At 35.9% G+C, this 14,631-nt stretch overlaps 2 protein-coding genes across 3 annotated transcripts in view; both read right to left on the bottom strand.

Moving 5' to 3' along the window:
* LOC143186634 (RNA-binding protein 24) overlaps nt 1-6,656 on the bottom strand; it is a 43,432-nt gene extending 36,776 nt beyond the window's left edge. For both annotated transcript variants that reach the window (XM_076390334.1, XM_076390336.1), the window contains exon 1: nt 6,256-6,656. The gene's annotated coding sequence lies outside the window, so the exon portion shown is untranslated. The remainder of the gene's footprint in view (nt 1-6,255) is intronic.
* A 6,839-nt stretch (nt 6,657-13,495) lies between these two features.
* Nucleotides 13,496-14,195, bottom strand: LOC143186683 (uncharacterized). Its single transcript, XM_076390391.1, has one exon. The coding sequence runs from the start codon at nt 14,193-14,195 to the stop codon at nt 13,530-13,532; it is 666 nt and encodes a 221-aa protein (XP_076246506.1). The 3' UTR covers nt 13,496-13,529.
* Between the last annotated feature and the right edge of the window lie 436 nt (nt 14,196-14,631).

Genomic DNA, 14,631 nt, shown 5'->3' with positions numbered 1-14,631 from the left:
TGAATTAAAATTTTTACTCATCGTGAGCTCGTTGTTCTTTGTCAGTCAACTAACAGACTGGTAAGAAAATATAATATATCTTTCAATCCCAGTATAAATCACTGTAAACGCAGAAAATTCCGAGCATGTGTTAAGTACTATTGATGCCCTGTGAGAAGTCCCCTGGAAAGCATTAGGGGCAATGCTGCCCAGGAGATTTCTCATGGCACAGCTATCGTAATTACAATACAAATATACATACAGGGTGATCAGTTCAACTGAAAACCCTCTAATGTGTGTTGGGAGAGTGAGGATTTCCAGATAAACTGATCACTCTGTACATATTCAAATCACTACCGATTAAGTAGTTACCCTAACTCGTGGTAAAAATCTATAAAGTACTGGAAAGTGCATTATCTACTGAAAAATGTTAAGGATGATGGAATCTGCTATACTTTTTACATTTTTCGTTATTGATATAATTAAGAAGTTAATTATACAAATAAAACAATTGTAATATTAATTTTATAAAATTCTATGTTAATATAATCCTTCAAAATATAATTGTCTGAAATCGTAAAACAAAACTGTCTAAAAATTTTAAACAGTTTTTAATTGCACAACATAATGATTAAAGTGATAGTAATTGTAACTTCTTTTCGTATTAAATGAAGTTTAACTCATAATCTGGCATGCAACATTCACTACTGTACATGAAAAAATAAACTAAAAAGACATTATTTAATTCAAAAGTTCAATTTTTAACCTTTCCTTGTTACTAATTCAGTAAAGTGTGAGAAACTTCTATATTTCAATATACTTCAAAATTACTATTACAAATAAGTACAGTAATAAGTCCAAATTAATTAATTGTCAAGTTATATGAAGGTTTAATCATTTGAGATTCATTTACAGTTTTCGTAAAAAGTACAAAAACAATATAACAAACTTCATCACACTTCACATCTTCTAAGATTACAAAATGCATCTCCGACCACAAAAACAGAACTCCATTTTAATGGCACAAAAAAAAAACTAATCAATAATAAATTAACAGGACGTAATCACGCATTTACGACTGAGTTGAAACTGTACACAGAATCTCCTAAAACATCATCAAACGGAACACAGTAAGCACAACTAAAAGCGAAAGACCGGGCATTCGGAATTTGATGTTCGCAACACGCCACCCTTCAACGAATCGTATCGCTCCGCGTGATCCTCGCAAAATGCACAAACACGCGTGGTGTGCTCACGCACACGCGCACGGCTACATCCGTGTCCGAGCGGCCTCACATAGTCTTTGTCGCGGAGCACCGAAAGAAAGACGAAAATAAACCGTTTTTCCCTTTTAGCCAGATACTCCGAGGCGTTGCTCTACCCTCTCCCCTGGATCCCCCCCCGAATCGATGACTTCTTCGTGCACATAAAGGGAACAGATCATAATCCCCTTTCTGCGCGGAAGGCGAACCCCTCTGCGCCGGGGAAAATCAGGCAAGGCAGTGGCAAGAAGAAGAAGAACGAGCCCAACTGGCGTGTCCGAAAGACGGACCTGGAAAGGAACCTGGCAGAAGAAAAGGGCAAGCAAAAGGGACCCTGACCTCCATTCAAGGCTCGGTAACGGCCTGAAAAGGGAGCCAGTTCTGCTCTTCCCCAACGAGCGAAACTGCTCGATTGGGCCTAGGTAGTAGGGTACTTTTCGTGAGGCTCGGCTTTCGAGTTTCTGCAATGCTACAGGCGAGGATAGAGAGGTAGACGCCTGCAGAAGGGTCCCTTTCCTCTCTCTTCGACCTGTTTCCTCTTTCCTCCTTTCCACGCTGCCCCGGCTCCTTCTTTCTCACACTCACATTGTGCACGTCGGCTCGTGGTCCCTGCGAAGTGGGCCCTACGCTCTCTTCCGACCCCCTCCTGCAACCCCCCACCACCTGCCTCACTACCACCAGTACCATCCGTGACAGTGCACCACTTGAGCAAAACGGCCCTTCGTCGTCCGTTTCTGCCAGATCCCCCAAAACGACGGCAGCTGCTGCAGAAAACCGGTGCAGCACGCCGTATAATCATATTGTTGTACTGCCATCGGGCTCCTCCTCCACCACCGCCGTTGCTCTTTCCCTCTTTCTCTCTTCCTCCCTTTTTCCTCATCCTAGATGCAAGCATAATTACGCTGGAACGCTTGCTCGAGCATAAAGGCTCCGTTTTTCAATGCAGCTACCGTGCAACTAATGCTTGCTGTTACGTATGGATATGATTGGTAAATGCTATAAATGCGCGCCTACGATTTTAATATTTCGAGGCCTCGTGTTGAAGAAATATGTATCTCTGAAGCTCAGACCGACTGACATGTTGATAGGCAGGTGAGAATATTTGTACGAATGCTGTTTAACTCTAGAACTCTTGAGTCTATCACGCATAGAACGTTTTTTTTCTTGGGAGACTGTTGAATGCCATACTTAAGTGTCTATACAACAATAATTTAAATGGGTATACGACAATAATTTTCAGAGAATTTTGGATTCAAAGGAAATAAAGTGTAATTTAAAGTTTTTCAATTTTTCGATTCGAGGAATCCCTCGTTTGGAGTTCTGGGATTAAATCAAATGTACAGTGTTTTTGTCTCAATATAAGTTCGAGGCAAAAACTTTTCTGGAACTATTCTTCCATTTTATCTGGCTCTAAGCTTCTGAGAAGACAAAATTAAGTTACTAGTGTGTGAACTGGTCTTACAGACCAGTTTCTTACGTCCTATAAGCTCCTATCGAGACAACACTGTACTAGTCTAATATTAGGCTATTCCGTAAATAGATAGTACCACAAGTTGCTAATGAATGTAGATTTTTATTAGAGAGAAATTGGAAAATTACTATGATAAACAAACGAAAGAGTATAACTAAATAGTGAATATTAATAGAAAATAGAAATAATTAATAGCTCTAAACAAATTCACTTCCTTCTTCTTGGGAAAAAGACTTAATGATTTAGATAAAATGGAGGGCAAGAATTTCAAAATTTAATGTTATATTGTGAAATAAAAATTAAAATTTGAGTGTTGATATTTATTCAATATATTTCTGGGAATATCTACTGTTTTAACAGAAACTAATCGAAGATGCACCAGTAACATATGAATTAATTTCAGAAACCTGATTTTATACTTTATAAAGGTGTTGAACAGATTTCGTAGAGAATAATAACAATCATTAATTAACAAACAGAGTTTATGACTCGAACAATTGAATTGAGAATGAAAGTTCATTTAAAATTTAAGTTTACTTCTGATAGAACTAGTGCATTATCTACTCGCTGTAAATTCACGAATAGACTACAAACTTATAGAAAGTGCAGAACATCATGAAGTCAATTTATGGGTTAGTAATTCATTTGTGTCTTATTAAGAACGAAAGTAGGAGAAAATGAGAAAACAGATTTTAGAATTAAGCAGGATAGCAACGAGTTTGTAATAAATAATGAAATTTGAAACTTTGAGTTAATTAAAAAATGAATAAGTTTTTGTGAAATATTACTTGAAAATCGATATTTCTACAAAGAAAAACGAATTTTATTACTGTAACGAATCTCTTCAGCGGCACTAGAATTGAAGGCACTCCCAAATATAGGTTTGGTGGTCGCAGGTCAAGAATCCAGAATTACAGCCGGAAGACCTAGAGTTCAGCTTTCGCAGAGGATATTCTTTACTTTATAAGCATAATTCTTTCACGCTTAACTTTACTTTAGTATATTACACCGAATAAATATTTACATTGAAAATATTTACGTACGTAAAATAAAAGAGTATATTCCAACGTCTGTGATCATCAGACATAGCCTCTCAAATTCTTCACTTTTTAAAAGTAACACGTGCAATTGATTTCGATTATTAATTTATACCGTTACAAACCTCATGTATTAACTTTAACTTGTCTTAAAAAACGTTACAACAATTTGCAATTTTAATTCAAAAATAATAAATTCAAAATGGCTTAATTACAAATCCAGTTAATCGCTTCACAACTCATAAGCTTCTACCTTAAAAATCTCGAAGTTATTAGGGTCCTTTTATTACCTAATTCAATATCTAATATTCAAAACTAAATAACAGAAAATAGTAATACATGCAAAACAACTTGCAATATATTATACTGCACTAAACGCGATTAAGGCTCCCGTATAACTCTGACCCACGTAAAAATGAAACTAGCATCGGACTTAAAAAAGAAAAGAAGCGTATAAAATTTTTATCAGTGAAGATAGATCATAGTAAACTGTAATAACCTGCATGCCGTGTAGAAGAGATCTGAGCATTCAAAATTAGAAAGTTATTTAAAACGAGAACGTTTGTGCATTTGGTTCAGTGCACAAGAATCCTCGCGCCGACTCGAACACAGCCATTCTTTCAAAAGTGAGTGATTCGCCATATCCACGAGTCGGTTAAAAATTTGAAGAAAAGCATAAACGACATATTCAACGTCCACGTCTATTAATACAAACGTTTACCAATTTTCCATTCAGAAATCGACAGAACTCGAGGCACCAGGAAAAATGATCGAACCCATCAGGTAGCAATAGGCATCGTTATAACAACCGTGGAGGGTGCCAAGGATAATTATATACCGGATGTTTCATAAATCAATAGAAATAAATGTCACGCGTACATAAATAAATTAAACTAGTCCATTTCAGGGAACTGTTCAAGCAACGTTGACATTAAAAATAGATCAATAATTAAAATTCGAACTCGATGCAACGCTGCAATAGTATCTAAATTAACCATTGCTTAACAGATTGAAATTCGTGTACTGACTTAATTAGTACAATTGAAATCGATAAAGTCAACGTCGTTACTGATCGTCGAACGCTAAAAATTCGAAGGTAAAAAACCGTCACCAAAAATCTCAAGCATCCTACAGCGTATCATTTGCGCAGAAATAGTTCCCAATAGTCTCAGCGAAAGAGTACCTCACGCTCCGATCACGGAGCAGCCTCGCGCATTCGACATTGGCTGATTGCCATGCGCTCGACGAAACTAACGAAAATATCTTCTCGGCCAAAGTCGCAAGGGCCAAAGTTTCAGAAAATACGGCAGAAGAAACGTCTTTGTTTAATCGTTCGCGAAAAAACTTCCGTAAATACGAAATATTTTTGGGCGCCAACAATGGCGACGCCTTTGCTAGACGGATGCCTCAACATTTAACAGCTTTCTCCTGATATCTTCATCTAGGTGTTAACAGTAGACAAAACGAATTTATGTATTCGTTGGAACGTGACTAACAATGACCAAATGCATGAAAGACGTACGACACAGATGCTAAACATCGCGAAAATTTGATTATTTTATTGTCCACCTTGGAGACTGAAAGTCTGTCCAAGATTCGCAAAACTTGCCGATTTTGTGCTTCCACGTGCTCCAATATTTAATACTGCAACTTAACTGCGTCAAATCGATACTGCTCGAGCAGCACAAAGCTTTTATTTATTTCTACCCTGTCTCACGAAACGTTTACCTGAAGTTGCAGACGATCTACAACCCTACGACCAATCGCAATATTATATAATTCTTCCCAGATTTGTAACGGCTGCACTACGATCAACCAAAGTATGTCAGATAAAATATTAATTTAAAGACATAGCCAGCGACTGGCCCTTGCAACCCGATTCGACGTTGCCATTAATTCCCTTCAGGCTAACCTCTGATAACTGTAAAAAATGATGGCCATATTTCGCGCGAAAATCGTCAAAAAAAATGCTTCCCTCGCGCACGCCAGACGGCCATAATCACCTGCTTACAGTTCCAGGCCTTCTGTTAAAGAGAAATCGTCGGCCCGACGTCGAAGTTTATTAATAAACGCCGTGGTACACGTGCCCCTCGTGTACCCCTTTGTCGCGGGACCGCTGCTGCAACGGGGGTGAAGCAGGAGCGACCGAGAGACAGCAAGCAGATCGTTTTACGAACACGCGAAAAGATTCGGCGAAATACGCGTTCGAATGAACGCATTACGATTTATCGAACCCCAGCCCGATTCCAAATGCAAATATGCGTCATGTCATCGACACCGTTCCTCGATCTTGATCCTAAGCCTCGATATTCATTTCCGATGCGCAGGCTCAATTAGAGCAACTGAGAAATTCATTCCATGCTTCTCGCGGGAAACCCCAGCCTTCCATTGTGTAATTTAATGTATTCTTAACGACCCCTTTAACGACACGTTGCCAAAGCGAAGGTGTCGAGCGTGTTCGAACGCGATCGAGTAATCGAACTCGAGGAACCTCTTCGATACGCACCTCGTTTTTCGGAACACTGTCCACGGGTCCGCTGATGATGTTAATCCCAATGGAGAACAGGACGAGTTCACTTGGATAGCCCCTGGGCCAGCGAGCTACCAGAACGACGTCGTAAAATAACAATTCACACGGGGGACAACAGCTGCTCGATCCAAGAATTGAATTTTTTTTTTTTTCTCCTCGCTTTCACCGGACGGAAACTTTTCGCGAAACCTTGCGCGCCTAATGGAAAAACGCTAATCGGACGCGGTGAACACTGGCGACACGTACGTGGTGACTGCTGAGGTCCTTTGCGATTGGCGACTTTCCCTGACGCGCACACATCCGACACGAACGAAAGCCCACGTGCGAGTACCGAACAGCTTTTGAGTTTACGGTTACCGTGCTGCACACACCAGTTCGCCGGGTTCCTCGGCGATTTCTCTTTTCATTGGTCCAACCGGGCCCCCCTCCCCGCCGCCGCGCACCGCCAGTAACGTAGCGTAACGACAACTGCACGAGGCAGGCCTGAAATGCAAACGGTAGGATCGAACGGTGTTGACGTGTTGACAAATCTTTCGTCATTTCGCCGTGAGACAGGATTTTCAAATTGTCGTTAGACCCTCGCGCACTGTTCAAATAACTGCTCCAAGTATAATTGAATTAATAATGAAATTATCAAATGGGTTAAAACGACTCGTTGCTGATTGTTTTTACCTTGTTGCTTATTTTTCTTCGTCAATGTGAATATAAGTAGGAGAATGTATAAATAAACATCATTTCTGTGATTTATGAAGTTTTTCAGGGAACTTTAATTTTGGCACTTCGATAGGAATAGATGTAGGTATAGTTGCCTCGATAGTTTTAGTGTTAATTTTAGTTGAAATTTTCAACTACAAATTTTCAACAATCTAATTTCATAGAATAATGTAGATTGCAATTCTATGTACAAATTTATGTTATTACAGGTCAACGGGTTTAATGTAAATTGAATTTTTGTTAAAGAAGTATTCGAGGGTGAGATCAGATTTTGGAGCAAATTGATTTGAAGAGTGTGAAAGTGTTAATTATGCGCGTGAAAAATGTTCATTTCGTTGCAAAAATGCAGCATTTCCTGTCTACCTGTTTTGTACCATAATCTTTTTCAGCAGAGGATAATTGATTCTCTGAATGAAGTCGTAAGGAAGACCTCAATTTTAAGTGTGGAATGACTGTAATGACTTTTTGTTTACATGCACCTCATTTACTGGAATTATATTCATATGTTTTTCCCTTTCCTTCGAAGATAACTTTTAAAGTAAAAACTGAATTTAATTTTATTATTAATGTAAAAATATGTAAAGTATATGATTAAGCATATAAGTATCTAGTTGTGTAAATAGAGTAGGAGAAACCTCGTTTATTCTTTATCTCATAATATATGTATTTAAAAATAAAGTTTCACAATCTTATTAAAATATTTGTTAAATATTTGTTACATGCTATACATATATTTGTACATAACATTTACTTAACAGCTAATTTTGTTGGATATTTTTTTAAGCAATTGTACATAAGGAAATTTATATGAAACGTTGCATTTTCTCATTAAAGTCTCGTGTCTCATTAAGAACCATGTCTATAAAGTCAAGTAATGTGTTGCAACGAGTTCTGTTTATTTTATTTAAGTTGGAACTGACAGTAGAAAATAGAAAAGGGAGTTAGGAGGTAATAAGGAACAAGTATGTATTCTCTAAAGTAGCTCCAGAATGACTCGAACAGTGTTTATCTATTTTATTTCATAGGGAAATTTAATCTGTAATTTCAAAAAATAGTAAAAACCGAAAGGGTAGTGACAACCTTGTAACGAATGATTACTGCATTCTCTGAAATAGTGTTCCATAGTTATTTAAACAAATTTAATGTATTTATTTCAAAGTGAAATTTACTCTGTACTTTCAAAGAACAATACAAATCTTATAGCAAGTAAATATTGTATTACCTAGAGAAGTGTACTAGGGTTATTCAAAAAGTATTCATCTATTTTCTCCAAAATGGCTTACAATAGTTATAACGAGTAACTTTATTCATTCGACAACAAAACATTATTCATTGATCCTTGCTGTTTCTTTTCTCCGAGTTTTGTACAGTAAATTCAAGTATAATGGAAATGCAGCTACGATTTATGCCATAAAGAGAACGAGGCGCTAGTGCCAGAGTTTCGGCAACCTTCGGAAGTGCTGGCCCGAAACGATCCTACAGGATCCATGAGACAAGGCGGTGGTCCGTCGAAGAGTATCAGCTGTTCGAATTACATATTATCGTTGCAGACGACGGCAGATGTTCACTAGCCTGAAGCGCTCCCCCGAAGGCTTTGAACCCGCTGATCTCTTTTCTTTGGAGCGGGTGAAAAACTTTCAAGGAAGCCCAACGTCCCGTTTCATCTCGCACAAAATACATACACCATTATACACTTTCTATAAATACAAGGTCCGAATTAAAAGAAAAGGACAAATAAAGGACCTTTAGTTGTTTGCATTGTGCAAGTACTGTGGATAAAGGAAACGCAAAAGTACATTGAGTAATAACATTGCAAATTTTTATTTAACACAAATATTTTTATTCTAATATAATATTCTCGATGTTTGAAATTCTTAAACATGTACAAATTCTTCTTTTGTTACTAGATTTAAGCAATATAAATTGTTAAAGCTTCTTCATTTACTGTGTAGAAATAGCAATAACTTACATTTTTATTAGTGGTCATAAAATTGTAAAATTAGATACTTCCAGCGTTTCAACAACGTTATTGTTTTCAATTCTTTTAAAAGTAAACTTAATAATCTTAATTATACATACATAACATAAAATAAAAAATATAAAATAATGACCTGATTTTTTATAGTATTATAATATAACAAAATTCAATTTTCAGAAAATAGTCAATATACTGCTATAATGAATAATATGTACCATAACCTATGTATGTAGGAATATAAATATTGACGTTATTATATTTCCTTCATATTAGATTATATTCATAATCTATAATCATCATGATCAATTACCTAGCTAACTAATTGAACGACTCCACTTTGCTTGAAATGGAAATTTCAGAAGTCTAAAACCCACATAAAGGATGTCCTCAGCAACAAAGCACGGACCGAAGATGGCACCCTTAAGTGGTTTCATGAACGGTGGTGTAGATAATTAGGTTCACCTCCTCTATGATCCCGAATAATGAACAAGCTCTGTTCATCGCATAGCTCAAAACCTGCCGTTAGTTACGTGTCACAAAGTATAGGATATCACCGTCGCCCGCGTTTGAAGGAGACCCCATAGGTTCGTGGCACGCGCTGCCAGCTGCCCCACAGCTGTCTCTTTCCTCTGTCGTCCCCCATACACGAGCCCGGGGTTCTCACCCGAGCGTGGTGCATTTACCACACAGAACGAGCCTTTCTGGCACTCTATGCACGTGCACCAAGTTCAAAACGCATGTGCCCAGAGGTTCAGACCGTGTTTCGTCGGTACCTACACGCATTGCTACGTCGTTGCACACTCGACGAAGCGCACCCTTAAAATACGTCAAGACGCGCGCCACGAAAGGGTGGACAGACAATTGTTATTGTTTACCAATGGACTGTCTCATCGATAAATTCTGGAACTCGCATAACGCCTTACTTTGTGATGAGTAATGTCCTAGTAGTCGATCGTGTCTCGATGCTTGAACACTAACGCTAGTTTTATTTCATTTTGACCTTTTTTAATGCACCTAATAAAAAGAGGAAAAATAGTATATTCAACTATTGGAACGCAATTCAAATATTGGGACATGATCTTTTAAGATATTCACTTACTGGGACATTTGATATCTTAAGTGTCTGAGTATTGAGACATTTACTTTACATTTACCTTTTCCGGCTACACATTCACTGATTTCTTTTTTTTGTGAACTCATGAGAGAAATATTATAACAGGAGTTCTGACGACATAGAATAGGCACCTACTTAACATCCTGGAAGTAGAATGTCCTTCTGTGATACAGTGATTGATAATGTATTAATGGTAATAAGAAATGTGGCTCATTATCATTATTATTAATCTTCTTTATTTTATTCTGATAAACTCATGGACAAGTAAATCTAGAGTTGGTTCTAAAAGTTCTATTAAACCGTTTAATATAACTGAGGAACTTAATTTAGACATTTTTGAATTGAGTAGATACTTATTATAATCATTATACATAATAGTGATTCTTTGACACTCATTAATATTCAGACGCTCAGGAAATTCTAATTTCTAATAACTGTGCAATACGTAAGAAAAATATATTACATCATATTACAGTACAGTACATGAACAATTTATTATTAGAAACCTAAAAGTAGAGATAATGTTGATTTGTTATATCTTATTGTATAAATATTAAAAGAAAAATTAAAGGGATGCAACTTGAAACATTATCTAACCATTCGGTTATTTTACATATTTAAGACTCAAAATTAAAATTATGGCATGACCACTCCTATGAAATGAATCGACCCTCAGAATTCACGAAAACCAACATAAACACTAAAGAAAAATTAAGAAGTCATCTAGCAGAAAAGCAACATTTATTATTAGTTATTTATAGAAAGTAATTTCTGACACCCATTGAAATATGTTATTAAACAAAAATGAAATTCAATTAACGAAAATCTTTGGAAAGTATCTATTTTTACTGTAGTTTAATCACTTATTTGTATAACGTCATAATTCATTTTACTTTGGTTTTTCCTATAAAAACCAAGCAATCGTACATAATAAATCAACAATTTCTTTCATTTTCCATATCTGTAAATATATTCCACTACAATATAATAATAATCTCTACGCATATGCTTAAAAATAACGTTTTACAGTCTTATTAAATCACAAATTATCTATCTTTTCTTTCCTAACATATACTTTTATTCAGATGACCAAATTTGTAACTGAGCATCGCTTCTATCGCAATTCCTCTATAAAACACGAGGTATAGCGAAAAACACAGAATGGAACAATGGCATATTTAGTGCGCAAAAGATACAATCCAGTGGTTACTAAATCTAATCTTGAGCAATAAAATTTCTGGAAGAACGATTTTATTACTCGTGCACACCTATGAATACGTAACAAGAAAGCAAAACAAGACCACCAATAATACAATTCACCGAATTGAAAAGTTTACAAATTACACGATTTGCAATTATTCGTCCATAATTTTCCACACGGTAGTGCCATTCATTTATCGTGTCACTAAAGTATTCTATAGGGTCTTACGTTCTGCGGTTTACCATCCGGTTTGTCTGACAGGCAGGAAATAGTCCTGAAGTGTCCTAGAGGATGCAAGGCTATTAGGTTTCGCGTGGAAAAAAGTGTGAGCGACACAGAGAGAGACAGAGAAAGGAGGAAGATCGTCGCCAGACGAAGAGGTGTAAGTGCTCGTACTGAAAGTAGAAAAAAAAAAAACGGAAAACCAAAGTGTACACGAGGAAGACCGGAAATCCTAGGGCGTTCAACTCTGACACCCGGTACATATTTAGACTTAAAGAGACACGTTCTAATCTGATCGCGTAGATACTTCTGTGACGACCTATCGAGAGCTGCATAACGAAATACGACACCTCAAACTGCTGTAAATTTGCATTTGCGACAAATCCTCACGCGATGCAACAGGTTTAACCGAATTGGGTAGCCAGTCGGAGGCCACTAATTTGGTATTATGTTATTTGGGAATTAATTAAACAGGTGTTGCGAATATTTCAAACATTTCTATGGTGTAATTAAGACCATAAATATATCGACACGATTATATCAGCGGGCTAACTTCACACTTTCGCGAAGGAAGTCGATTATTTCCTATTTGCTTATTGCATAACCGTGCACGCAATACCCTGCCAATATCCAGCCTACCTCGATACATACATTAAGCTTCGAAACGAGCGAGTATAGTTTTCGCGCATCTCACGTGCATTCTACGTTCAGAATTCATAATTGTGTCAGTGGAAGTTTTTAATTAATTTAGCCTCCGAACCTTCACTCCATCTGATTCAATCAAACTATTAAAATTCTCGTGTAGATTGATATAAGTGTTTTCGCAATTTTTTCGATATTACAGTACTTGTCAATAAAGTATAACAATAAACATGAGAGAGAAAATTAATATCTTTCATTTTTAATTATTTGTGCGACATATGAACATATTTTGCAACTATAGTTTACTTCATAATTTTTCTATTTTCGAGTTTCTTGTACCTCTTTATGTTGTTGTCAGAAATTATTAATATAAAAAGCTTTAATCCCGAAGCTCCTCACTTTCTGAAATTGATTCATTATTTCAAGACTGTAGGTTGAAAATAATATTCATATGTAAATGTGTAAAGGGGTTCAACTCTGAAATGAAATGAAATTTTTTTTGTGAAAGATTAAACGTGAAAGCTGCAAAGTATCCACGTCTTTAGAGACACAATACCAGCAGTGGCGGCCTTCTCAAAATAGACGAGAAACCCAGCCCTCCAAACTCGTCCGAAAATAAAACAGGTTTCTTCCCTGCGAGCCACGCTGTCCAATTGGTCGTTTCTGACGGAAGAGTTCGCCGATTAATTAACAATTAAAAACCGTCAGAGCTTATATTTTGCTATCATCTTTATATCGGCGTTAACATGAGAGACCAGTCACGTGATTTGATGAGTTCCTTTTGTTATCGATTATAAATATAACTTCAAACAACTGTGCAATCTACAAGCAATTGTGCAAACATGTTGTATATCACAAAGAACAGCGACACATACATTTTTTAAATGTATGAACTCTATTATCAAGGACACGTGCTTTGTTAATAGAACATCGAGGTAGTACTGATGATTTTAAACGTTTAATTACGCAGTGGCGTTCGATTAAAATTGCCCGTACGTTGCACGAGTAATTTAACAGCGATAAAGTACGAAATAGAAAAAAGTAAATGGATGTTTCATTGCGCTAATGCAGTTTATCTTTATATAGGACATGTACATAGTTTATAAAGTAATTAATCGTCAAGACTCTTCTACATTCAATTTTATGTAAATACGAAATTTTAATTATCATTTAACTGTTAGATAATTCTAACTTCAAATAAACTAAATCCATTAATAAAATTAAATATGAAACTTAATAAAATTCAGTAAATTGAACTCATGTTTTAGAAAAAATGTAAAATTGTGTACACAAGATTTTAATATCTATTATAATTATAGTCAGTGGTTACGAATTAAATTTCCTATTAGCAAATAAAACAGAATTAACAAGAAGTTATATCAATAGAAATATTTGTCACGCATATACGTTTTATGTCTCGTATTTAAAGCAATTAGTTCCATTATGCTTGCTCCATCCTGATTTTGATAATCCTCCCAGTTCATCTTCTTTCTATTTACGCTGTTCCAATAAGTGTCATCATCATCATCAATATAGTCGTCTTGGGGATCGTCTTTACTTTTATTTGAGATATTATTCTGAAGTAAATGCCCTAGTGCTTTCACTTTTCTTTGTTTCCCTTTGGACAATCCTTTCTTCCTATTATCAGCTTCATCAAATGCACTCCTTTTTTGTACTTTCTTCTTGAATATGTGTTGAAATCTCCATTTTTCTTTCCGTGATAAATCAGATAATCTCAATAAAAACGCGTTCAAATCCGAATCTACTTTAGCATAATTTGCACTAATTTGATGTAACTGTGAATTTGGATTATTCAAATGTCTTATTAAACTTTTGTTTCGATGTGGTTCAAGGTTTCCATTGGGTTTGGAGAAATCGTTAACTCCGTGCATTTTATACTTTTTACCAAATAATGAGTTTTGATGATTGTAATTTCTCTCCTGTTTATTTGCTGCCATAAAACTAGTTTTCGTTATTTCACTAGACAACAATGAATACTTCATTAATCGTTTTGATAAGTAATTGACTTCATCGCTGGGAACCATTGAATTTGTTTCTAGAAAAATAATTATTTAGCGATCTAGAGTAATTATTTTGTCGAATACAATATCTAACTTACTGACTGATTCATTTTTATAGTAAGGCGCTTTAATAATATACCTAATTTTTAATTATTTTTTTAAGAAATTTTTAAAGTAATATACTACTACAGTAAAAGTAATAAATAGTAAATGTTATGTACTTACTCGTAGCTACGAAAATGTCAACCATAAACACTAGCGTAATGAACAATAGAACAAACACTTTCACTTTACCAAGACACATATTAGCAGAATTTTATAAACTATTTCCCAAACTTAATGTAACTATACTGTCTTATACACGTCTGTCAACAAACTAATCCAGCAATCTCCCGTTACCATTATGTTCCACTAACAATAAGGGTCGCAGCCTGTCAATAATATTATTGTCACGACATAC

Source organism: Calliopsis andreniformis, unplaced genomic scaffold (assembly GCF_051401765.1).
Source record: "Calliopsis andreniformis isolate RMS-2024a unplaced genomic scaffold, iyCalAndr_principal scaffold0022, whole genome shotgun sequence".
Taxonomy (NCBI): domain Eukaryota; kingdom Metazoa; phylum Arthropoda; class Insecta; order Hymenoptera; family Andrenidae; genus Calliopsis; species Calliopsis andreniformis.
The sequence above is the reverse complement of the archived record's forward strand: the minus strand, read 5'-3'. Positions and strand labels throughout refer to the sequence as shown.